Genomic DNA, 26,210 nt, shown 5'->3' with positions numbered 1-26,210 from the left:
GGACAAGGCTGGCAATATTCTACATTAATGTTATGGTGAACAAAACACTAAAACATTAGCCTTTTAAAAACATTTTTTTTAATAAATTCCCAACCCTGACTGGTTCTCTGCCCCAAGCTTATTGGTTCCTTCTAAGAATGTAAATCGTAAAAAAAAAAAATATATATATATATATTTTTTCCTTAAAATACAGTTTTACGCACTGTTTTAAGCTTACATAATTTTTAAGGCATATTGTCAATTACTGATTATTACATATTTGGTGATCTACCTTCAGCAGCAGGACAGGTAATATGGGGTTACAAGGTAGACCACAATGCCCATGTTCATGATGTAATGAAGGAACATGTAACCTATTGTAGAGGTGTGGCTCTTTTATGTGTTCTTTAACAGTTTTTGTACAGTAACAGAAGTCTCAGGCACAGAGGAAAATCAGGATTTGAACATGCAGACAATATTTACCTTTGCCAAGGAGGTTATGTTTTCTGTTTGGCCTGATTTTCATGAAACTTGGTGGAAGAGTGTAGCATTGTCCATGGAAGAAACCCTTAGATTTTGGAGCAGAATTATTTTTGTAGCATCGAGCATAGTTTTGGTGGTGTTTGCTCTCTGAGTGCTCTTTTGCTCTTTTCATGGGAATTGTTGACAACAAAATATATGGAATATCTCCTGTCTTATTCTTTAAACTGGCATTTTTTTCAATTGGTTGTTGAGACACTAAAATGTTAAAATATAGTGAAAATAGCCATCTCAATGTCCCAGAACCTATGGTAATAAATCAAATCTTCAAATTTTAGAAGCCTGAACCATCAAATATTTGGCCTTTTTGATTTGAAAAATCCAAATAATTAATTTAAAAAAAGGTAAATAATGATCAGAATTTATGCCTATTTCTTGGCAACAAAGTGATACATTGACTTAAAGTTTTCAGCACTTAAACATATGCACATGCATCTGCACACCTTCAAGCCTTTCTACTAGCCAAGTTCTTTATGATCCCACATTCTCAGACCTCACAGCCGAGGTGGCAAATTATTTTGACGTCTCTTGCTCAAAACTATCCATATCATTCACTTGCTTTATGCCTTTATTTATTCTCTTATCTCCTGAGGTTACCACTCTTTATCAGCCCGCTGTCTCCTCCCCCTTACCAATTCTACCTACCACGCATGCAGACATGCTCTGTGTTTATTATCTTGTTGTAAGGACTCTATCACTGCTCAGCATCTCCCACTAACCAGTAAGTCTCCCAGTGACACCAGTACAAGCCGGACCTGATCTTCTGCACTGACATCTCCTGCCAAAACATGGCAACTTTCCACTTACCCAGAGGGCTGGATTTACGAGACCAATGTATGGCCGAAGCTGGGATCTCCCAGATAAAAACTGCTGGGTTGGTCAGGGGGTGAAGTATCCCTTCTGATTTATTCACTAGTGGAGACCTGCTGGATTTCTCCCATCCATTTCTCAGCCCATGCCCCTGTTATGACAGCCAGTCTGCAAATATTTGCTGACACTAACCAGAACTAAACAGTGTCATTGTACAAGCCGATGATTTAGACTGCACGGTTCTGCAGAATATGTGACTGTTAGACACTGGGATATACATGGTGCAGTTGTTTGCATTCCTGGCAGCAGGCTCGGCATGCATGTGAAAGTTGATGTACAGATGAGTTGTGTTGATGTTGAAGTGTTGTTAATGTGCGGCTTAGGGAGAGGATAAGCATGTCGGACACAAACACAACTGAAAGAGTGGAGGCCATTATGCTCCCTTTCTATATTTCTACATCACACTTCAGAAAAAGGTGAGATTCTGAGAATGAAGTGTACAGCCTGATACAAGCTCAGCTTCTATGATTCACCTGAAACAAGCAGACTAGGTCTCCTGCATCCAACTAATCAGCTGTTTTGTAACCTGCTGTTGTTGGCTGTAAAAAAACCCAGGCATTTAAGAGTGTTAAGAGAAATATATATTTATATATATATTTCTGTTTGTGGCTGATGCTGTTGAACATAATATTTACGAAGAAGTGGGAAAAGATCCATTACCTACAGTGTACAACACTTAAACAGACATTTTTGACCATAATCACTCAAAAAATGTTTTGTCAAAAAATGTCAAAAAATGTTACAGCGATGTCTGCTGGAGCATGAACCTTCAAAATCGGGCTGAACAATTCGGAAAAACTACCAAGTCGCAATTACTGATATTGCAATGGTAATATGATGACGATCATCGCTGCATCATTGCGTCATTTTTGTTGAAAATTATATTCAAATTATCCTAGTTTAATTTTTTGTGAGGATCCGTCCAAAACAAACATTTCCTCCTTAGTAGAAGTGAAGAATAGGATTTGTAGCATCGACACAATACTTACAACCACAATTCCAAAAACGTTGCGATGCTGTGTAAATGCAAATGTAAATAAAACAAAGTGTTCAGTGTGAGTGTCAGAGCGTGTTGACATCAACAAAAAGCTCATTCATTCATTCATTCATTCATTATCCTTAACCGCTTATCTGCACTCGGGTCACAGGGGGCAGGGCAGACACATAGAGACAGACAATTACACTGTGATTATTAATTATTATAATCTATATTTTTTATTAACAGTATATTGTTTTATTTTGGTATTAGTACCCTCTAATGCATTTCTAAAGCATAAACTTTTTTTTAAATTATTTTTTTAACCAGCAGCACAAGACAAACGCACAGAATTTACATAGACAGATATATATAAACTTTATTACAGGCTCTAGACCCAATAGCAAGACTACAACATACAAAAAAAACAACAGATACATAAACACATATAAACATACTCTTATTAGACAAAAATAAAGATGAATTTGAGTGATAGGTTTGTTTTGTTCTTCAAATTTTCTATAGATATTGTAATAATGCCGTTAGCGTGAATTATTTTGCCCACGATCAGCGCACTCTGAAAATCTGATACTAAGACAGGCCAAAGTCCTTGTACCTAAACACTCACAAACACAAATGAAAAACATTGAGATTCTGCTATTCTCATACTTTGCAGGCCCCTGTGGTCCCAGTTGCTCCCCTCATTAATCACTGATGTCATCAAGTTAATGCCCCTCCCACACCAGCCATCACCATCCAATCACAGCTAGAGTTGCCGTGGACTTAATCACAGTTGATTTGAAAGTACATGCAAATGTTTCAGTGTGTATGTCAGCGAATAACATTTCCAACATTCACATGCACGGAGTTACACAAAACCACAGTGAAAGGGGAGATCAAAGCTCTGCTGGGGTTTAAACTCTCCTCCCTTACATGAGCTGGCTCTGTTAACACTCTGCAGAATGGTATTTTTACACACACACACACACACACACACACACACACACACACACACACACACACACACACACACACACACACACACACACACACCGCTGACACTTCCTTACTCATTCTCGCACTTGTTTTACCTGAAATAGCAGAGATTACTGGAATCACAGTGTTTACTGCACTTATCCATTGTAGGTTAAAGCCTTTAAATAATTCAGCCTCAGCCCAGCACACACACACACACACACACGCACGCACTGCCCTGGGCTCCTGTTTGTGGGTTGAGTAGGGCCGCTGACGGCTGATTAATCGACTGGGGCGGCCCACTCATGATAAGTGTGGCTAATGACCTGCTGAATAATTCACTGGGCCTTTGCTGGGGAACAGATGGAAGGCCAAACACATACACGGACATGTTCACTGGCAGACTTGTGCACACTTGTGCACTCATGCATTTATTTTGTACTCATATGCATATATTCAAAAATTTGGGGACACACACACACACACACACACACACACACACACACACACGGGGGGGGGGCCTCTGTCTCCCCGTCTCCCTCTCCTGCTGTTGACACCTAGGGTGCTTCACGTCAGCGCCGCCCTTGTTCCCTGATACCACCGACCAGCCTGCTCGCTATCAGAACAGACAAAAAGTTACCAAAAAAGTTTTATCTCCACTCTTCCTTGCTATCAACACTGATTTCATTCTGTCCTTTCACTTTTTATGCATCACTCTGGACCTTTTCAGTTTGTATCTAAAACACAACTGTCAAACCACTTTCACTGCGCCTGCAGCTCTATTATTCCTAAATCATAGATCACTTGAGGCAAAGGTCAGCTGTCAGGGTTTAACATTCACTGCACCTTTTTAATAGATCTGATCAGCTGCCTTAAATCAACTGAGAACTGAGAGACTTTGATACTGCAGCCAGGTATCTGTCTGCACCGCAGGGAGCCAGACCCAACTCTCCTCTCTTCATGAGAGCATGCACACACACACACACACACACACACACACACACACACACACACACACACCATCTCTGGGAGCATGCAGGAATCTATCTTAGCTCTTTTGTTTGTAACCTGCCGTTCTTTTCTTTCCAAATTCAAATTTTGTGCATTTGATGTGTGCCTGCATATCTTGGTGAGCCTGCATTGGTTTGTGTTTCTGAGAGGTAGCAGTAGCCAGTGATTAGGCCCTGCTTCCCTTGTGTCAGCACTGATAAGCAGGGCCAGGCTCTCTTTGATATGGCCAGTGGTCTGTCAGAGCCCTGGTCTGAACTGACAGCTTATCTGCATGCTGCTCTCCTCCCATCTGCTGTTCGCCGGATGGGAATTGAACTCCACTCAGTCGTACCACATCACTACGAGAAACACTTCCTGTTACCTTACCGGAGAGACATGCACAGAGGCGGCATTATCATCGAACAGATAGATAACTGTGACTTTAAGCTAGCTGGAGCTGTAAATGATCAGGGATTTGTGCTCAACAGATAAAAAGTTGGTTTGGTAATCTAAGTAATGGTGAATGATAAGCAAGCACAAAACAGTGAAAATGTGTAGAAATAAGTACTGCGAACACTCAAACATCAAAAGCTGGAGTCAAACTTTAGTCATTTTATCAGTATTTTCTTCTTTTCATGTTCTTTAATCAGATATTTTATTCATTTTCTGTTCTGAAATCAGGAAATTTGGAGAAGTTTAGAAGGCATTTTGTATAGGCCAAGTTCTTACATTAAACAATATTTAAGGAATATTTTAATGAGAAATTGATATACATGATCATGTATATCAAATACTCCCCCGTGTCACCTTCAATGCATGAATAAAACTTTTTCTCACATGTATCCATGTTGCAAATCCAAAAATGGAGAAAATTCTTGATGAATTGAAGTTAACTGCGGCCATGTTTAACCACAGAAAAACTACACCAAAACATTGGTATACAAACTCTCACACTGCTCGTGCAGAATATTTCAAGTCTCATTTATGCAATCATATGCTCACTAGTTCTCAAACACATTCTTTACGCTAAAACCTTACCATTAGAAAACACTTCATAAACAGCCTCACTCTTGCACTTCTCCTCTAGGCTGAGACTGTTTCTGCAAGTAAACAATTAGACTATTCCAGATGAAAGACTGCTGCAGTTAGCTGCTTGCTCTGTGTTGCAAGATGAATGTGACTATTTAAAAAAAAATGTCTTCAAGTCTAACGGATTGATGGCAGAGTTGTTATTGTTTCACCCATACTGTGCACATTAAAGTCTTATGAAGCTCGCTGTGAACCAGCCCCATCAGCATTTTCTTACAATAGTTCATACAGTACAATGTTTGTCTCATCTCTGCAGAAGCGTCGTCGTTGCACCTAAGAAAGCGGGCATGGCACCATCTCCAGCCACCTCCACTACCGTCCCAGCAGCCACTGCTGCGTCCGTGTCTGGTGGGACACCTATGGACAGCGTGGCCGTAGTCTCTTCTGGAGACGCCTCCCAGAGCTCCTCTGCAGAGTCTGCAGCCAGTAAGTACAGAGCACTGCTTCTGTAAGGGCAGATAAGTCAAAACCTGGATGTGCCAGCAATGAAAGCCAATATTTATTTAGAGATTTTGCTGTTCTGTGTGTCTGGCAGAATAAAATTGCTGAGTTTGTACAATGTAATCCAGTTACCAAAAGCTTGAGGAGACAATATAAATTACACTAATTTGGTCGTAATTGTTGTCTTGTGTTTTAAAGGGTAAAAAGTAGGAATAAAAGTCACATTTTCAAAATAAAACTGCACAAACATTAAAAAAGATACATGTAAAATTATAATCACTGGTGTAAACATAAATGCCCATAATAAAAGTACTTTTTAGAAACTATACCTTAAAGAATGAAGAATTTTATTAGTGACTTCAAAATAAAAGTATTGGTAACGCATTATATTAAGGTCCTTGTAATAACCATTAATTAACAAGTAATAAGGCCCTTGTAAGTCCTTACAAGATGCTTATTAACATTATTGTGTGTTTATAAGCTTATATAAGTGTTAATCATGGCATTACAAACACCCATGACCCACCCATTATGTCTTTGCCATGCCTTTATTAATCTTATTTTGTTTGCTTATTGATATTAAAATATTTTTTATTGCTCATCTATTATAAGTTACTTATAAGTTAACTATGCTTTTTGCAACTACCGGATCTAAAGCGAGAACAATGCCTTATTACTTGTTAATTAATGGTTATTAAGGACCTTATTATAAAGCGTTACCGAAGTATTTACTTCTGACACAAGAATGAATTAAGGTGGATTAATAAAATGACATGTAATTCAAGCCTTTTTGTATTGGAACTTTATGAGCACACTAACTCTTCAGCAGTGACACTAAATGATGATTAGGCAACCAGCTGTTTTTTTTGTCACCTTTCTGCATGTGTGAGTGTGTATAAAAGTGAGATGTTTTTTTCACTGAGGAGTCCATGTGTGTTTAAGAAAGGAGGGAGTGACATGAGAATGGGGTTCGTGTGTTTTGGGGGATTGTGCATTCACTGTAAAGAGTCTGTGTGTGTGTGTGTGTGTGTGTGTGCATTTGAATAATGATAATTGTTAAAGCTGTATGCACAGGGAGCTTTGTGTCAGTGAGCAGCGTTGAGTAAATACGCTTTGTGAGTGTGCGAGTTTGTTTTAGTGGGGCAGTGGGAGGACTAATGGAGACGTTCATTTACTCCTCTTTGTTTGAAGGAGCTACTTCAGCTCGAGAGGGATACTCTCACCAGGCCCACATGGCGCTGCTTAACACCTTACATGCACACACACACACACACACACACACACACACACACACACACACACACACACACACACACACACACACACACACATTCCAGCCCACATTACACTGTCTGTCATTCCTTAAGAGTTATCCCTGCTTGGAGACCGTCCTGGCTGGAAAAACAAGCCCGCTGAAACACCAGAGGAATCCCCCTCCTCCATATTCAGCTGGGCATTAGCTTATTTATGAGCCACAGGGAAGTGAATTTACTGCCAGATCAATCAAACATGGACTTTGTACCTTGTGTGCCTCTGTCTCCAGAATGAAGTCGTAAAGCACCTTTTAGTTGCATAATGAAACGGTCACAAAAGCAGCCCAGAGGGGTAAATTGGTATGTAATGACTTAATGAGTAAAAACAGTTTGAAAAAATAGCATTTTTTTTTTACTTCTCACATTCCAATACAGGTGTAACACTAAAAATATTATTTACTCAAAAGAAATATTAATGCGTTTGATATACGGCTGACATATATTTAGAAAAAAAAAAAACACCAAGAAATAATCACAGTGTTTAAAGTATGACTGCTGCTGACAGCGAAACACCTTTCAGGGCACAATTTAGAGGTTTCCATCATGAAAATCTAAATTGATAAGGAAGACATATTGTGCTTGGAGTACATCATCCGCTATCTAACCATAAAATTATACTCTTGTACCCCCACTTGCCCTATTTGACCATAAATCCCCCCATTCTATACATTTGAATGGAGGCCATTGTATTATTTCATAAGATGCATGTTTCCGCACAGGTTTATGGTGCTACCCAGGTCGTATAATGTATTGCTCTTTGCGTGTGCCTGTGTGTGTGTGCCTGTGTGTGTGTGTCATCTTATTCTTGTCCAACATCCAGACTAATAACAGAGTTCTTTGGTTTCTCCCTGCAGCAGGCGGCCAGGTTCCAGCCAGCGCTAGCCTGCCATCTGTCCCCCCACTCTCCCCTGTGACCCAGAACACAGCCCCCAATATGAGGTGATTCATCTTCTTTTCTCTCTCTCTCACATACACACACACACACACAAGCACATGCACTATCAGCTTTTTTATGCACATAAGCATTAATGGATATATCTACTGATTGTTGCTTTGTCCTGATGATTAAAAAAATATACATTTTACTGATGTTATTTATGATTTAAATTTGGCGTTTTGTAGATTTATTTTGGAGTTGCATGCCGGTTTTATTTGACTAATGCTCTGTTTTTATGTTTGGATTACATCTCCAGTATCTCAGAGCGTCTGGAGCATGCTCTTGAGAAAGCAGCCCCTCTGCTGAGAGAGATCTTTGTGGACTTTGCCCCCTTCCTCTCTCGGACCCTGCTGGGCAGCCACGGACAAGAGCTCCTTATTGAGGGCACGAGTAAGTACAACATCAATACGGATACAGTTTTTTTTTATAAAAAAAATATTTTTTTACATTCACCTCAAGGATGCCAGATCTTTCAAGTGTTGATCTCATTTAAATGCTATATCATATCCAGGCAGTTGTTAATCCAATAGTGTGATGAGTGCACGTTGAGCCAAGAGCTCGTAGTCCTGCTGAAGGTTTCTAGGGGGGCAGGTCATAGGCCAGGCCACTAATAGCAGTGTTTGGGATGTCTGCTGCCACCAAACAAAATGGAAAGTTGATTGATAGCTGCAGGGGGGCCTGAAGAGAAGGCAGGGGGAGGTGTGTGTATGTGTGTGTGTGTGTTGTCTGCCTGTGTGTGTGTGTGTGTTGTCTGCATGTGTCTCTGTGTCATACGAAGAGCAACTGAAAGACCAAAGGCTACTCTGCCTTCTTCCCGTCTGTGCATGTGCAGCAGATTCTGGACACTCTGGTGGCCCCCTGCCCTCTGAAAGCCCAGGGCTCGCCATTAGGGATCAATGGGACATATGCTGGCCAAGTAATACAAGGCCCAAATATGTATTAGTTTACAGTAACATCATGTCAGCTCATTAGGCCCATCAATACTCTCTGCTCTCATGCAGATGGCACAAGGTTAGGGAATCTGTGTCTATTTGTGTGTGCGTAAATGTGTTTCCTCAAGTATCAAGTATTAGTATTTATGCCCCGCGAAAGTGGAACACTCTGCCTGACACTTAAACTTGCCACATCAGTAGCCATTTTTAAAAACAGATTAAAAACCTATCTTTTCTCTACAGCATTTGGTTTAATTGTGTGCATGTGTGGTTGTGGGAGTGGGTGCACATGTGTGAGTAAGTAAGTGTATATGTGGTGAATATGGAATAGCTTGTCTACCTGCACACTTCAATTAATTTGTAATCGATTTTTGTTTGATTTTTCTGTGTTTTTTGTTGTTGTTTTTTCAACTATAATCATGTGTATACATTGTGAAGCACATTGAGTCTGCCTTGTGCATGAAATGCGCTCTATAAATAAAGTTGAATTGAATTGAAAATTGAATCAAAGAAGGGTTATGGAATAATTCACACAAAAGTAACAGTTTATTGTCATATGTGCATTACTTTTCTGACTCCCTTTCTTGAATATTTCTTCAGGTCTGGTGTGCATGAAGTCCAGCAGCTCAGTCGTGGAGCTCGTCATGCTTCTGTGTTCACAGGCAAGTCTGGCATCTATATCTTTTCTTCCCCCCCCTTGTCCTCCGCTTTTCCACCGATCTGATTTATCAGGCTCACCTTGAGTGCCGTAAATCCACAGCCAGGAGTGGAGACAGTGAGCCATCCGACGCCTTATCTTTCCCTCCACACTACCTTGTCTACCTTCCCACATTCACCGCGTCCCCGATGAGAAACCGGAGAAAAGGCATCTCTTGCCGCAAATATTGGTTTGAGGGTCAAGGGTGGGCGACCTGTCCGCGTCACCTCTGACCCGAGCGCCGGCCCCTGTGGCCTGGCCAAACTGATGAGGAGGGATAATGTAGATTTGATGGTGCTTTGCATTGATTATCCCTCTCTTTTCTGTTGTCTTGTGGGTGTTTTGTTGCCAAGTTTATTTAGCTGCTGCCGGATTCATGAATACTAATTCAGGGATCATAAGCAGGCGTGGGCGGATCAATGATGGCGGATGTCAATACATCACTCCGGGATGGCTGATTAGCATTAAGACACACAAAGCTACTGCAGACTGCTTAGTTCCTACGTGCAGGCCAGAACACAGTGTATTTTACATTTAAATGCATCTCATAAAATAGTGTATTTATTCAGTCATTTTCAAAGTGTAACACACACAAACAGTTGCCCTCATATTCACACATCCAGTGACAAGGACAACAGATAATAACTCCCCTCTGGCCCTGTTTGTTTGCATCTTTACTATTTAAAGCACCTCATGAAAAACAAAGATAACCAATAATACAAAAACACATCTGATTAATGACACCTTTCTCACCACAGCGCTCTGCTTTTTTTTATTTTTATCAGCTTTATTTTCTAAAGAAATAGCACCTGTCATCTGGCTTTCTTTCCTCCAGCTTCTCCCCCTTTCAACCCCCTACTCTGTTTGGTTCCCATTATTCACTCCGCGTCTTCTCTAAAAGGTAATACAGTCAGATTACACATCTGTTTGTATGTCAGGGGCCACGCATAGATTTGTGCTAGTGGGACACACGGAGGGAATGCGAGTCCTATAATGTCCAGAGACGAAAAGGAATAGCAGGAGTGAAAGCTAGATAGAAAACCAAAGAGGGAAGAATGACAGGCTCTAATGCACCTATTTGTCATATCTGTCAGGGTGTTGTTTAATGCTAATCTAATCAAAGGCAAAATCTTGGTGATTGCTCCGCTGCACAGCTCATGGCTCGCTTCCCTCTTTGGTCCCCAGCCCAAGCTATTTCTTCCCTTTCTCCAAGCTCCAAGCTACCCCACCCAATCTGCACAACACACACACACACACACACACACACACACACACACACACACACACACACACACACACACACTCTCGCTCTCTCTTTCTGTGAGAGGAACAGGGATTGGCCAGCGTAGTGTTGATTGCTTCAATAAATCATCCAACCAAATTCTCTCACAGCTAATGCAAATGTAATTTTATTGTTGTGTGAGGGGGGGAAGAGGAGGGGGGGAAGGTAGAGGCTGCTTTCCACCGGGGAAAAGAGGAAAACAGGGAGAGACTTTTCCTCTGGGCTAAATTACTACGTATAATTATTTGTGTGTTTGCTCTCCTTGTGTGGCAGTGAAAGTGAGCCAGTGCCATGATTGATGACATTATTTAGCAAAGTTTGTTGGGCCCTCTGGCACAGGAAGCGCTCAATCCTCTCACAGGAAGTGCCTCTGTGGCCATCTTGTGACTCCTTCCTGCCTTCAAGCCAGCCAGTGGAAGCAGCAGCAGTAGATGGAGATGATTTTGATTGATTTTTCTTTCTCTCCCCCCCCTCCCCTCTTCCACCCCCACACCTTCATCGGCGATGCGATACCATCTCTGTGAAATTTTAATTAATTTCCCAAGCTTTTGAGATGGAGTGGAGCCAGGGTGAAGGGTCAGGAGGCGAGGGACCGCAGAGCAGTTTTTAATCAGGGATCCTATGAAAGTTGCATTGGCGGCCACATCAGCTTGGCATTGAGGAGGGGATTGTAAACCGCCGTTTGATAGTGCCCCCTTTCTAAACAACTACAACTGGGCTCCCAATTAAAGGACCATTTTGATCAGACATTAACTGTTGGGGTGGCATGCTGCCTTGTTCTCCGCTGTAATATTGATCCTGGAAGACTGCTGAATATACAAAATGAGGATTAATGATCATATACTGTAGTTGCAACAGAGTGCAGCGCCGAATGGTAGAAAGAGCTGCAACTTCCCATAGCTGCACCTGACACTGTTTTTATTATTGGCATTATCAATTAACCAGCGGAATAGTTTTTTTTTTTTTTTTTTTTTTTTTGCCATGAGCTGACATTTGAGTAGCTTGTTTTGTCCAACCAGCAGTTTGAAATCCAAAAAGATTCTATTTACTAATATACTGTAGATGACAAAGAAAAAACACCAAATATCCCCATTTGTGGTTGAAATCAGGGATTTTTAGAAAATATTTGTGTTTAAAAAGTTACAAACCATTAATCCCTTATCAAAGGTTCTGCAGATACATTTTCTTTCAATTGCGTATTTGACTTATTGTTGCAGCTTCGAGGCCTTTTAACACCAAGTCCATATTTTTCAGTCGATAAAAATCGATTTGTGCAAAAACCTTGCACACTAAACACATTATGTTTTATTATTCTACATGGCCACCCATAAAGTTGGAATAATTTTGTTTTCAGACACAATCCTCTGTTGATCATTTTCATTGTGATATTTGTGGAAGAGATTGATTTATAAAGTTTTCAGAAGATATACACTTCATCTGTCAAGAATTTATCACATTGCCCCATTATTAAATGGAAAGAGAAAAAAAATATTTTAGTCCTACTTCATGGGTGACCGTGTATTTGTTGGGAAAATTCACATTACAAGTAAAAATATTAGAGGTTGGCTTGTTGCATTCTTTTAAATGTCTAAAAACTGCTGGCAACTGAATTAATTATGTAGGTGCTACGAATAAGCTTCACCAGGTTGAACAGTGGTCTATTTCTCTACTTTTATACTTATTCTCTTACTTTTATTTCAACTTAGATTATTATGCAATGTGTTGGTGCTTATAAGGTGATTTCACAATTTTTGCTAAGGCGACACAGCCCTTCTTGGTTATTGAAAGTGACTGCCTACTCAAAGTAGCTCTTGCATATTACATGAATATCATCAAGTTTTCTACAGTGAACCAGGTGCACTGAGGGTCGTGCATGTAAAGAACCACTCTCTCCCTCTCCCCGGGCCGTGCCCGTGATTCGCCTTGACAGTTTCACTCTCCCTCTCACACTTGTTTTCTCCCGTCTTTGTCATGTTTACGGCCGGCATGTTGTTTCCTGGGTGCACTCCTTGAAGTGGCTTCCACCCAAAACATCTGATAAATAAATGATGCGCTGGGACAGGAGAAAGAGCTTTCTCTTGCGCTCGCTGCCGTCCGTCCAGAGCTTTGAGAAATCATCCCATCGGTTACTGGACAGTCTACGATGAGCAGAGGCCCATAAATCTCCTCAGTAGCTGCATTTGTGTCCTGTAGATCAGCCATTATTGTCCGGCCCCTCTGTCAGCTCATCCATCCTTCTGCCATTTATCAGAAATGCATCCTGTACATGGAGTGGAAGGGAGAGAGAGAGAAAGAGAGAGAGAGAGAGAATTGTGGGGTGGAGGGGCTCTGGTTTCATCATGGTGGTCAAGCCCAGATAGAAAGACTTCTCTTCCTCACATATCAATAAATACATTCACTCTAGTGTACAGTAATTACACATATTCTTTAACTGTTACAGGGTCAGATTACCTGAACAAAACAAAAATAATATTTACTTACCTAAAATGGTATCTATCAACTGCTATGGAGCAAATAAACAAGACAACGCATAGTGTAACTTCATCCTCATTATTCTTTACAAGTTGACTGTAAACAATACACTTTCCTCATGGCTGTAAGCCACCGGTAAGCAAAGCAGAGGCTGAAAACCGAAAACACAACAAGTCTGCCTACCCAGTTAACCACATCTAACCCATGTACGATAGAAAAATGGAGAGGGGTTTTCAGGAATGTATTTCAGTTCGATTAAAACTTTTTTTTTTTCATGGATGAGACTGAGGAATACTCTGATCTTCTCTTTGGTCCACACGTAGCTGCTGTTGCTACTACCAGGCTTGTTTTCATGCATTATTGGGAGGCGTGGATATCTGAAACAGCTGATCAGTCATGTGAGTTAATTGTTCCCTACGTCAGAACTCCTTCGGCATAGCTCCTCCCTACCTGAACTCCTTTATTCATTTACATTTACATTTAGTCATTTAGCAGACGCTTTTATCCAAAGCGACTTACAGGAAGAGTAAAAACAAACAATCAAGGTATAGTGCAATAATAATTAGTGCATCAATAAGTGCTAGTGACAATTCTTTGAGGAGTAGAATTATCGTGTGGTGCTGGGCAGAAGATGCTCTCTGAAGAGCTGAAGGTCTTCAGGAGTTTTTTAAAGGTAGAGAGGGACGTCCCTGCTCTGGTCGGAACTGGTAATGTGTTCCACCAGCGGGGACAAGAAATGCAAAGACGTCCACAAACCTCCAGTGAAAGGCGTCTGCAGGCACTATGTCTCAAACTAGACTCTTCTCCTCTTCCAAACTCTGTCCGATCTGCTGCGGTCAACCTTTAAGAAGAGGTTGATGACCCAGCTCTTTACTGAACACCTTCACACATAATCTACACGGATAGAAAAACAAAAAACAAGCTCCATTTGCACTGCTTGAGAGCACCTACATCCAATTGAACTCCAACTTAACCCATGGCGCTTACTCATGTGTTGTCTTCTGACTTGATCTGTGCTTGTGTTGAATTAACTTTCAAATGTACATCACTTTAGATAAAAGTGTCTGCTAAATGACATTTTATGTTGTATTTTGTTTCCATGTTCCATGACGCGTATCATATCCTTTTCAACAACAGAAAAAAAACACCTTAAGCAAACATAAAAACATTTTTTGCACATTTAAGGAAGTTTTATCGAATTTTGCTGTTTACATGCAGATTTTCTCATGAAACAAATATAATAACATCAAAAAGAGCTCATCAGAGTTTAATTTAAGAGCTGATATTTAGCCACTTCCCATGGTTTCCTTGATAACAAACCAAAATCATTATCAAGGATGATAATATGAAGGTGGAAGTGAAAACATTTTTGCATGCAATACATACTCACTTTAGTCACGAATGACGTATTTAACTGTTTGTATTTATTTTTGGACGACATGGTTCATAGAACTTCACTAGTTAGCAAATACACTATCTCTGATCATATCAAAACACATTTTGCAACCACTGATGCAGATAATCCTTTAATGGTAATTCAATAAAATGAATGCTAACTTGCTAATCCGATGACCACACCATTATCATATGTTCCCAGCCAGTCACACCAAAGTTAACCTGTTTAACAGATGGGCACGTCTCTCTCACAGTCAGCAGGGAGAAAGACATTGACTTCCCCGAGCACTTGGTTCCTCCTGACCCTTGACCCTCTGACCTCCAGGTTAGCAGTAAGAGTTGCGGAGGCATAGAAGATTAAACCCCTGCAGTCAGGGAACAGGTCGGGAGTGCGCGGCCATCATCCTTCACACGATCAATAACATAATCTGAGAAACGAGGGAACCAGTTGAAAGCTTAGTGGCCCTGAAAAAACCCCCCAAAACTCTCAGATACTTTTGTTTTATTAAGTACTCACACGTTGCTTTGTTAGTTGCTTAATTTAAAGGTTCTATTGGTGAAAGCGGGGTCATTTATATCTGTCAGTGGACACATTTCTTCCCCTCCCTCGTTAAGTGAGGCTTTGATGGATCAAGAGCAGACCGTGTTGTACGAACCACTCGGGGAGCGGAGAGAGGTGAGAGAAGTGGCGAGGAATGTGATGAAACCAGGGGACAAAAATACTTTCCCCATCATTTTCCTCACAGTCAGACCCACACCCCACTGTGCAGTTAAACAGGCACACAAGGTTCAAGATCAGTGCAAATCAAAGTGTTATTTTTCCCTCCCTCCCTGTTTCGCCCTCACCCCGCGCTCTGCTGCAGCGCCCCTTTACAGCCACGCCACGCGGCTCAGCATCCACGCCATCACCCTCCAGTTCAGAGGATAATATCACGCTGTATATTCTTTGAAAAGGTAGTCCCCGGTGAGACGTAGAAAAAACACAGTAATACCAACTGGCACTTAATTCTGCAGGCTCCCTATCGTTGCCAACTATGCAGGCAGAGAGGGGGGAGACGGGGTGTGTTGTGTCAGAGGAGGAGGGGGTCAAGGGGGACTTCCTGACAGGAAGTGAAGTCTAGCTGAGAGGAGAGAATCAGACAGGAGACTCCTTAAAAAATTGAGTGCCTTTTAATTCCGTTCCCAGCTGGTTTTTACTGTGAACTGGCTTCAAGTAGTCCAGGACTGGTGGCCCTCAAGTGGCACGGACGGTCGGTTATTTATACACAACGTATAATCGTGTTTCAAATAAATGAATTTCCCCGACAGAGCCCTCTCCTCATGACAGCCACTGTTAATGTAATGTTTTCCTTACCTGACAGATCCCAAGTTATAAGACCTTGGAATGCAGTCTTATGTTTCTCCCCCCGTTCTCCTCTCACAGCCATCCTGCTGATAAAATCGTGTCCTGGCTTATTTGCTCAGATCTGGAGAGATCTGGAGTGTACATTTATACTTCTCTGCATTTTTGATCTGGTGAAAGGAAAAATCAAAACGTGGACATGATTCGCTGTCATCCCCAATCAATCTGGAGACGCTATAGAATTCAGAGCTGCACAGTCATACTTTAACAGCCATTAGAGTATATTCAGTATCTTATTTCTATGTCAATCAGTTGGCATTGTGAAGTGAGGCTCATACAAGTATCAAGTTTGGTCCTGTACAGATTTGTGGTATTGAAAGGCTCATTCAAAGACATATTTTATGTGCTATTCTTGTAACAATAGTCTTGACAGTGAGCCCTAGTTCCACCTTCAAATATTTTCCCTTCAAAGGAAATGGCACAAGCATCATAATGTTGGATTCCTTTATTGAAACATCTGACACAAGTTGTGCTGCTTTATAAGTTTCTGTTTTGGTTCTGAACTGACTTGTCGATAGTTGAGACCCCTGCTTGGACTGCTACAGGCCTTTACAACATTTGCTATAATGCTGCATAGAAACTATGTAGCTCAGCAAAAAGCTTAATGAAGTTTATACAGCATAATTACTTTAAAGTCAGCCCATTCGGTTTGTGCTGTCTTTATTCACCATTCCCTGTCACACCCACAAACATGATAGAGTTTCATCTAAATTATGGTCATCCACTCAACCTCTTGATCAGTGCAATAAGAAATCCAAAATGGGTAACAAACAAATGTACTGTAAATGTTTAGTTTTTTTTAGAATATGAAGGAGAGATAAAACACTGTGCCATTCCTGTATACCCAAACATCACCCCAACAACCTGCAAAAATTACCACCCAACTAAATCACTCAAAGAAACCAACCAGTGATGTAATTAAAAAAAACAAATCGCTAAATGCTACATTGAACATGTAAAAATACTTTAATGCTATTGACCTATAAGCTTAAACTTATTTCCAAAAGGTTTTAATATCTATACATTAAATTCATTAATTTAGCAAGTTCAGATTCCTAATTTCTCCAAATGAAACGATGTAAATGTAAATATATGCTGTTATATCCTCATTAACTAAAAGCTTAAAGGACACACAAGCTTGATCCTGATCTCACCAATAGAAATAATTCTGCTGGAGTGAAAACGACTTTTAAGATTAAGTCTTGTGAATCACTGTAATTGGCAACCAGTCTGTACTGCGGCCCACAGTTGTGTACCTTATTGAGCTGAAAAGTTACGCGAAATGGTCTCTTTTGTACTGAAAGTCTAGACCTATAAAAAAAATGAGGCTGTTAGATGAGGTTATTATCTCATTCCTCATTTAGAAGTGAACATCTGCTCCACTTGGAAGTGAAACAGCTGCACAGCGTTTTAATGTTCTTCCTCTCCTACATGATTAAAATAATCACTGAGATTACACTGGAGCAACCAAATATCAGATTTAATGCAAGATAAGAGTGACAAATGTTTTCTTTTAGTTTTAATGATATACTGCTGGCTCACTGTATACATTTATGTATTCCCCTTAAACATACTTTTCATGCACGGCTCAAGTGCTACAACATGTCTTTGGTTTGTCTGTTTGAAGTAGGGCGGGTTTAGGTCCTGTTTTTTTCACTCTTTGTGTTACTGTAGCCATGAAAGTGTGAGTCCATGAAGCTGCTGGAGACCCTGCAGTGTAAATATTTAGACATCAGTAAATATTCCCTCAGTTGTGAATTTGATCACGCAAACACCAATATGAATGTCTGTTTTTCTTTAAGCTGATAGCATCTGAACGCGCACATGTGGACTGTTGATAGCTGGAGTAGACACACCGGTGTTAAGTTATTCATACACACACACACACACACACGCATTTTCAGTCACAGCAGCATGAATAAACAACAAAATACTTCTGCATCAATCAGTCAAAAGGGCAATGATGAATAACACATTTTATAGTTTACGGTAAAAGTCTTTTTTTTGTTTTGTTGTACTCATCTGCACACATGGGATGTTTTTTTGATCATTGTTTGTAGAGAAACATTGAGGTCACACACCTATAAAAAAATTCCCTTTCTGTTCTTTTTATGTGGTCGTCAAAGCGCAAATGTTTGATTTAAAATGTCAAGATGTTCTCCCACCTGTTTTTGATAGGTCATAGGAGCTTTTATTTTGTAGCAATTAATGACAGACTTATTTAGAACAATTTAAGATGTCAAAAAGGTGCTTTTTTAAACACATTTTTTTTACTTTAATTGTTAATAACTTTCTTATATTTTTAGTTTATACTGCTTGTTTACTATCAAATAAAATCAATCTAATAGCCTTTATTGTCATTATATATTCAACTATACAATGGAATTGAGAGTGCCACTGCATAAGGTGCAAGTTAAAACAAAGATGAGTAAAAACTATTATTATTACTATTTATTGTTTGTATTGCAGCTCCTCTCTATCTTGCTATCCACTTGCTGCTGTAATACTGGAGATTTCCCTGTTGTAGGACTAATAAAAGAAAATTTGATCTTATCTTGATCTGCTTTGCCCCTTTGCAGGCTTGTTCTGCACCCTGCAGTCAAACTCCCTATGCATTCAACTTTTATACCTTTTTTTTCAGTTTCAAAGGAAGAAAAAATCAGTAGCTCTCACCCCCTTTTAATTTTGACTCTGCTGCAATGCCACATCTGACATGAGGATTTATGCTTTTGTCGTCCCATCTAAAGTCGTATTCCCCTACCCTTTCAAATCAACAAATACTTGTGATTATGAGTGATGCCACCGAAAAGCACAACTGACTTATTTATTATTTCGGGAGAGCCGAGACGTTTCTTTCTTCGGTGTTGGAAAATGTTTTCCTTGTGTTGTGGCGAGCCTGATGTTTGAAAGGCGATTTTGCTCAGGAGGTCTGTGTTTTCTCACCAGTGGTAGTGGTATATTTAGATGATGATTATGGATAATCAGCTGTAATGACGGAAGTGCATGGCATGTGTGTTTAGACTCAATGCCATCATCGCGGAGCACAGACCAAACAGAGCTGTCTTATTGACTTCAGATTGGAACTGGCGTTTCCATGAATAGATTAAAAGTTTCATTCAAAAAAGGGTAACGAAACGAAGCTATGTAGCAAGGTTTCCGATCAGGATCACGGGACAGTCCTCTCTCTTCTTCCTATCATCTGTTAGGAGGTCAGGTTAAAGGTGAGGGGTCATAAATGGCTGCTTGTATCCTCTCATCAGCAGCGCTTTGGTCATGGCCCCTATAGCGGCCATAAAAGCTGTGACACCGCTGACCAGGGCAGCCAAAATCCAATATTCTATCACTGACCTATCTCTGTTTCCTTTTTGTCATCGGGAGATGTCCCTCAGATCAGGGTCATTGCTTTTTTAATTCAACTAGGGGAGCCATTTCTTAGCCCATAATGACACCATTAGTCTTGCTATCACCTTTTGTCTGCGTCCACCAAATGCCAATGGCCTCCACGCCGTTCGTCAAACCTAATTTAGAACCAAAGCCTCGCCGAGCCGCTGCGGTCTTGCAATAATCTTTTTTATTTCTGCCGAGGAAGCTTTCGCTTTTAAATTCTCAGACTCCTTGCCTCAAAGTCCCTAAAAGAAATCACACAAAGGAAATTTAATGTCACTGTTTTTTTCTGCTCCTCCAGAGAGGACGACTCTATTTACGGCCTCACTTCCTGTGGTGTTTATTTGAAGTCCAGAAAGCACAGCCTGGCCCGGTCTGGAATATCCCCGCAGCCACAGGCTAACACTCATGGTTAATGTCCTTCAACTACAGTCTATGCTTCAACTAGAAGGCCCCAAGGCTGCTCTCACACACTTCCTCTAAAGCGAGCCTCTGCCGCAAAACCCTCTGCCAGTACTCAACTCCAAAACACTTTTTCCACTCCCAAGCCAGGACTTTTATTCCCTCTGTGCCCTCTTTATTTGGAATGTATTGTAAACACGGTCAATGCCAATATATTCCTGTAGGACAAAAAGCAGTTTTGAATTGAGGTTAAGTGTTCGGCTGTTGTCTGTATGACGTGCGGTCGGTTACAGAGTGATGGTGCGCAGGCGTTTCGGAAGAATGGTTTCCCTTGGCTCACTGCGTGATTGGTTCTGATAGTTTTACATTTGTTGTGTTGAAGGGGAACAACTGTATGTTTTTTAGAAATCATCACATATGTATAAATATGTTTGGATGTGTATTAGAAACTCTTGTAAATTGATCTTTCCTTCCTCCTTGTAGCACTGATATCCTCGTCCCTCTGGGCTCTCGAGGTTTACTGAAAGGCCAGTCGCTACATAAACACACAGTTTCCTCTATCAGCTCAAGAGATGATGACAGCCGGGTTTAAAGGTTTATGCTTGAATACACATTGCGAGTCTTTCACTTCATAGTTATTTCGCAATCCAATTAAAATTGAGTTGCGAATCAGGTTTTTTTGGGGGGGCGGCATTTTGTCAAAATTTGGGGGGGCGCTTTGTTAAAATGAGAATTTCTTTAAGAATAACAATGGTTATTTTCCCCTCTGCTGAAGGCACTATTGCACATTTTTCAACACATGACACACTCTAATAAAAGCTGAATAATGTGGATTGTACGCGGTTGATTATTTTAAAGAGTAGTTTGGTAGTTTAGGTCTCTAACCTGAGGTTTTTTCGTGCATATTTCTTCACGTCCCCTGAGAGGAAGAAGGGGGAAAAGGCGCTGTGAGGTTCAGACAGGCCCCATGACCTTGTTGCTTTATTATTCTTTTGACGGTTGTGTTGAAGGTGTTGAAATATTCAACAGAACATGAGAGTCGATGACCGCTGAGTTTCCCTCCTCTGTCGTTGTCCCTTCGAAAATTGAGGATTTAAAGTCGCACACGGCCGTGGTTGGATTGTTTAGACTGACACCTTGAACCATAACGTTAGTCAAAGAGGAGGAAATTTGTGTATTTACTTGTGATAAATGCACTCTCAACACAGCTCTTTCACTCCTTTCCACTGGTTTGTCATCTGAGCATGAGGCCTGTGATGACCCAAGCAGTCAGTGAGCCTTTTATATATATAAATTATATGTATTATTTTTCATTTTTAGATGATCTTTCATTTAAATTTATGGACCTGTAGTGGCAGGAAAGCTTTAGACAGAGCGTAAACCACTGAGTCACCCAATAATACTTTCTACAGGGGCCATTTCTGTATAGTTTAGTCATCAAGAACCATTATGGAAATAAGCCTTTCAGTGTACTTATCTGTGGCAATTTCTGAAGAAAATGTACATGTAGCCCATGACCTGTATTTATGTTTTTATTATTGTCAAATAAAATCAATCAAAAATCAAATAATCAGTCAGGATCAAGGTTTTTAACCAACCACCAAAGAACCAACCCTCTAAAAAATGTGCTTAATTGATGTGTCGATCAACTGCAAACATTCATCATTGTAGTAATTACTCAAGCAAAAATGGGTCCCACATTCCCCACTTCCGGCCTTAAATGTTAGAATTTCCTGCTTTTCTTTGTTTTATATCATTGTAAACAGATTTTTTCTTCTTTTCATTTGGACTATTGGACAAAACAAGCAACCATTGTTTGAGGTTTTGGGATATTGTGATGGATGTTTTTCATGATTTTCTGACAGTTTGTAGACTAGAATATTTTATAATAATTGACAGAACTATTAGTGATAAAAAAGAATCTTCAAACTTAAAAAATAAAGTTCAAACTCTGGGAAAATTATTAGAAGTGTAACACCTGGGTTATTAGCAGTATCTTTGGGACTAGATAACCATCACACAGCCAAAGCCATCACATTTAATCCAGTTGTTTTAGTGGATATTTACCTTTTATAAATGGACCTGCACTTATATAGCGCTTTTCTTGTCGCTTGGCGACCACTCAAAGCTCTTTACACTACAGACTGCGCTCATTCACCCTTTCACACACACATTCATACTGGTGGCAGAGGCTACCCTAAACGGTGGCACCATTGGGAATTCATTCACACGCCAATGAACGCAGCGGTGAGGAATGCCTTAGTACTACTTTAATCACCAGCATCTAAATTTTGCAGATTTATATCCCAACTTATCATTCTACATTATAAGAGAATCACTGGGACATAGGTAAAATGTACTTTCTATAACTTTGTAAAGTATTTACAGTGCTATCATTAATAGTGTGTGTTCTCTTGCAGGAATGGCAGAACTCCATCCAGAAGAATGCCGGTCTGGCCTTTATAGAGTTGGTCAACGAAGGCAGGTGGGTAACTCTGACATGCTAAGTGCTGTCTTCTCTCCTTGCAGCAGCACTTCTTCATTATCTTTCCAACCTCTAAGCCATCAGCCACTTTTCCAATTCCACCATTCACGGATCACATCACAGCCCCTCAGGCCCCTCAAGATCCCCGAGGCCCTTCTGATGGGGTGACTATTCAAGATTCTGGACAACAATCAATGATGGAGAGGGGCGGGGGGGTGTTCGAGGAGCTTGGGAGAGTGAGGATGGAAGATCCTTGAGTTCAAGGCTCCATTCAATATGTGCTCATCCCAGTGGGACGTGGGGAAAAGGATAGAGGTTAGGTAAAAGGTGACAGGGGCTCTGATCGCTGGTTCCTCTGTGACACTTGGGAAATCACTGAATTTCCTGCTGTCCCTCTGTCACTTTATGCCCTTCTGCTTAAAGCCTTTATCTGCCTGTAATCATCTCTTCTGTCTGCTGCTGTCTTTTGTTTTTTGTCTTTTTTTTTTTTAAATCAATTATCCAAACATATGAGCCTCTCCAGCTCTCCCTAATAAGACTCTCTCTTTCCCAGTTCCTCTTATTCTTCCAACTCATCAATTTCAGATTTAGAGAGCCACACTTTCCATTATTGATCCACAGCTTTTAGAATTGGCCGAGGCTAATCCACAGTAATGCTAATGAGACTAGCAATGCACTGTAGTCCAATGAGTTCTTTCTGGACGACAGGGTTTGTACACACACTTACACAACCATAATTTAAGTCCGGTTTACTAGTGAAAGTGCATTACATCTGTATGCAAATGTGTGCCTGGTCTGTCTCTTAGTGGGAATCAAACAGTCATTACAGCAGAATGATTACAACATAATAAGTTTAACATCAATTCCCTTCCAATCCATACTGGTCATCGTTTTATTTATTTGATTAGATCCAGATTTTATACTCTTTGCAAACAGTCCATCCTGATTAGATTTTGCAAAGTCATGTAATGTTTGTGATACAGTGTTTTTTCTTCTGACAGTCTGCCCAGAATGACATCAGCTTGATTAAATAGGGTATTTGCAGGTCTTAAAAAGTCTTCAAAAATCATGCTTGTATTCTTTGCTCAAAAAAGACCATGTTAGAATAAAACTTTTTAAAGGTTTTAAAAAGTGAGATTTCTATGTATTTGTGATTATAAAGAAGATCAGCCAGCCTGTATTCAGAATCTGTGCCTTTAAATTAACTGTCAGGACTTCCTTATGTATACAATAAATGGGGATAACAATCAGCTACAATGCCAACATTCCCTGACTGCAATGACAGCGCAGAGACACGAGTGCAGATTTGGACGACCCAGTAACATCAACCAATCAGAACAGACTGGGCTTTTCTACAGGGGAGCTTAAAGTGACAGGTGCTAAATCAGCATGTTTTAGACAGAGTGACCGCAGTTATATTTCATACAAACAGTATGCGAAAAATAAAATGTTTTTTGAACGTTAAAGTACCTAAACATGTTCTAGTTGAAGCCTAGAATATAAGTATGAACCTGAAAATAAGCACAATACCGCATGTCCCCTTTAAATTTCACTAACATTCCCTTCAATAGATTTTTTTTGCAATAGGCAGCAATGCTAAAAATGTTCTGTATGTGCTTGCAGCCTGTTGACATTATATCTATATAAATCACAACAGGTTTGACAGTAGGTTGTGTCTGCAGCATGGTGTTCTTCTTACTTATATATTTATATATATGGGCAAGTGGAAAACCTAAAATAACTATATTTTGAATGGCTACTCTGCCCATTTCCGTGCTTGGTTAATACATGTAAATTACTTCACATAATACCCTTAAATAGCTTATTCTTATGGCCAACTCTTATCTATGAAGTACACATGTTAAGGGTATAAAGGTTTTGTTTTGAGTAACTTTAATACAGAAGTTTCAGCTGGAAGAAATTTGTTAAATCACACAAATGGGACACAAACCAAAAAAAAGCTAAATAATGGTATAATGGTTAAAGGTCACTTTAGTTTAATTAATGACCTCATGAGGGGAAAAAAGATCTAATAAAAAATAATTCTAGGCCTTCTTGTTTCCTACTGGTTTTTCTTCATACTTTAGCCAGTGTGACGTCAAACAGGTATAAATGGGATTCTATGTGTTTTGTAAAAGGGTCTTTAAAAGTATTGAATTTAACTTGGTGAACCCTTCAGAAACTCTTCATTATATTGCTTGTTACTAGGTATTTTACTATGTTATTCCCACAATGTCGTAGAGATGTCTGTTTTGTCCATATGTACAGTCTCGCGCACAGAGCACCATAAAGAAGGGCAGTGGCTCGGTTATTGATAGCGGGGCCTCGTCAGGGCCATAGAGGCTGCAGAGGCCCCGGCACCTCCGCTCCCCTGCTGCCCTGTGCTGAAACAGCAGGCTTAGGTTACAGTCATCCCGTGGCCCCTACACCCCCCCTCCACAGTCAGTCCCAGCCAGCCCTCCCCAACACACACTCCTCCTCTCTGGCCCCTGGTCTGTTATTGTTCCACTTTGCACAGCTCTGACCTTTAGGGCTGTACGGAAGGTTTCTTCCACCTACACACACACACATGCACACACACAAAACATGCATGTTTCATCAACACTGATAAGAAGAGGGAGGTAGACTACATGTGTAGCAACATGGGCAGAGATCCTCCCTCTTGTCAGATGCATATCATTAACAAATCAATTAGCACCTGCACCCCCAGTTAAAGGATCTATCTGGTGTTGGTTTTTGTTTCCAAATTAGATTTTCTGCTTATTTTGCACGGCTCTTTTTCAGCATTTTCTGGATATTACATGGCTGTTCCTCCTCTAGGTTGCCATACATCAGTGTTAAACAGATGTTTTGAATACTCTGGAGCTGGAGATTTTATGATATTGTGAAGCATCTGTCTGACATTTTCCCTTCTATGACTGATAGTCCTCCACATACGTAATAAATGATAATAATAATTGTAAATGCATTAATACAGTATTCCAGTGGGCTGATGTTCATCTCTCCTCTCCGTAGGTTGCTGAGTCACACCATGAAGGACCACCTAGTTCGCGTGGCTAATGAAGCCGAATTTATCCTGAGCCGACAGAGGGCCGAAGACATCCATAAACATGCAGAGTTTGAGGTGAGATGCTGCACAGTTCTGGCACAGGAACATAAGTATGGCATGAAAATGACCAGTGACATAATTTCCTATTATGTCAGTAAGCTAAATCGTCTTAAGATGTTGGAAAATATTAACAAAGAAATATTACAGCTTTAATTGTGGCCTTGGAAGAAAGAAGGAAGATCAAGCTTGGGATGGATTCCAGTACAGACTTTAAAAAAAAAATGTTAATCAAGCCCAATCTGTCATATCACATTTCTTCCTGTGAGATCAGCAGGAACTTTAGGCTTGCTGAGATCGGACAATGAAGTCCATTTGTAGCTTTAGGCCCATTGCACTGAGGCTCCTTTGATAGAAATGTTTAATTGTTTGATATTGCTTTATCAGTGAATATATTTAATGAAAACAAGGAAGAGGTAAAAGTCAGCGAGAGCGAACAGGAACTGATCCAGTGACTACTCAAAACTTGTCCATCAAGGTTGAAGATCTGTCACAGCAAACCTAGAGGGTAAATGTTTGCCTTTCAAACATTGCTGTGTGCTA

At 40.4% G+C, this 26,210-nt stretch overlaps 1 protein-coding gene across 2 annotated transcripts in view; it reads left to right on the top strand.

Annotated features, from left to right (window-relative positions):
• Positions 1-26,210, top strand: part of LOC131978662 (lipopolysaccharide-responsive and beige-like anchor protein) — a 252,385-nt gene that overhangs the window by 84,221 nt on the left and 141,954 nt on the right. For both annotated transcript variants that reach the window (XM_059342384.1, XM_059342376.1), the window contains exons 30-35: positions 5,676-5,845; positions 8,028-8,112; positions 8,367-8,500; positions 9,643-9,704; positions 22,497-22,561; positions 25,577-25,685. In XM_059342384.1, coding sequence (XP_059198367.1) covers positions 5,676-5,845; positions 8,028-8,112; positions 8,367-8,500; positions 9,643-9,704; positions 22,497-22,561; positions 25,577-25,685 — 625 coding nt within the window. The remainder of the gene's footprint in view (positions 1-5,675; positions 5,846-8,027; positions 8,113-8,366; positions 8,501-9,642; positions 9,705-22,496; positions 22,562-25,576; positions 25,686-26,210) is intronic.

The sequence above is a fragment of the Centropristis striata genome, chromosome 1 (assembly GCF_030273125.1).
Source record: "Centropristis striata isolate RG_2023a ecotype Rhode Island chromosome 1, C.striata_1.0, whole genome shotgun sequence".
Classification (NCBI taxonomy): domain Eukaryota; kingdom Metazoa; phylum Chordata; class Actinopteri; order Perciformes; family Serranidae; genus Centropristis; species Centropristis striata.
This window is presented reverse-complemented; position numbering and strand designations above follow the sequence as displayed.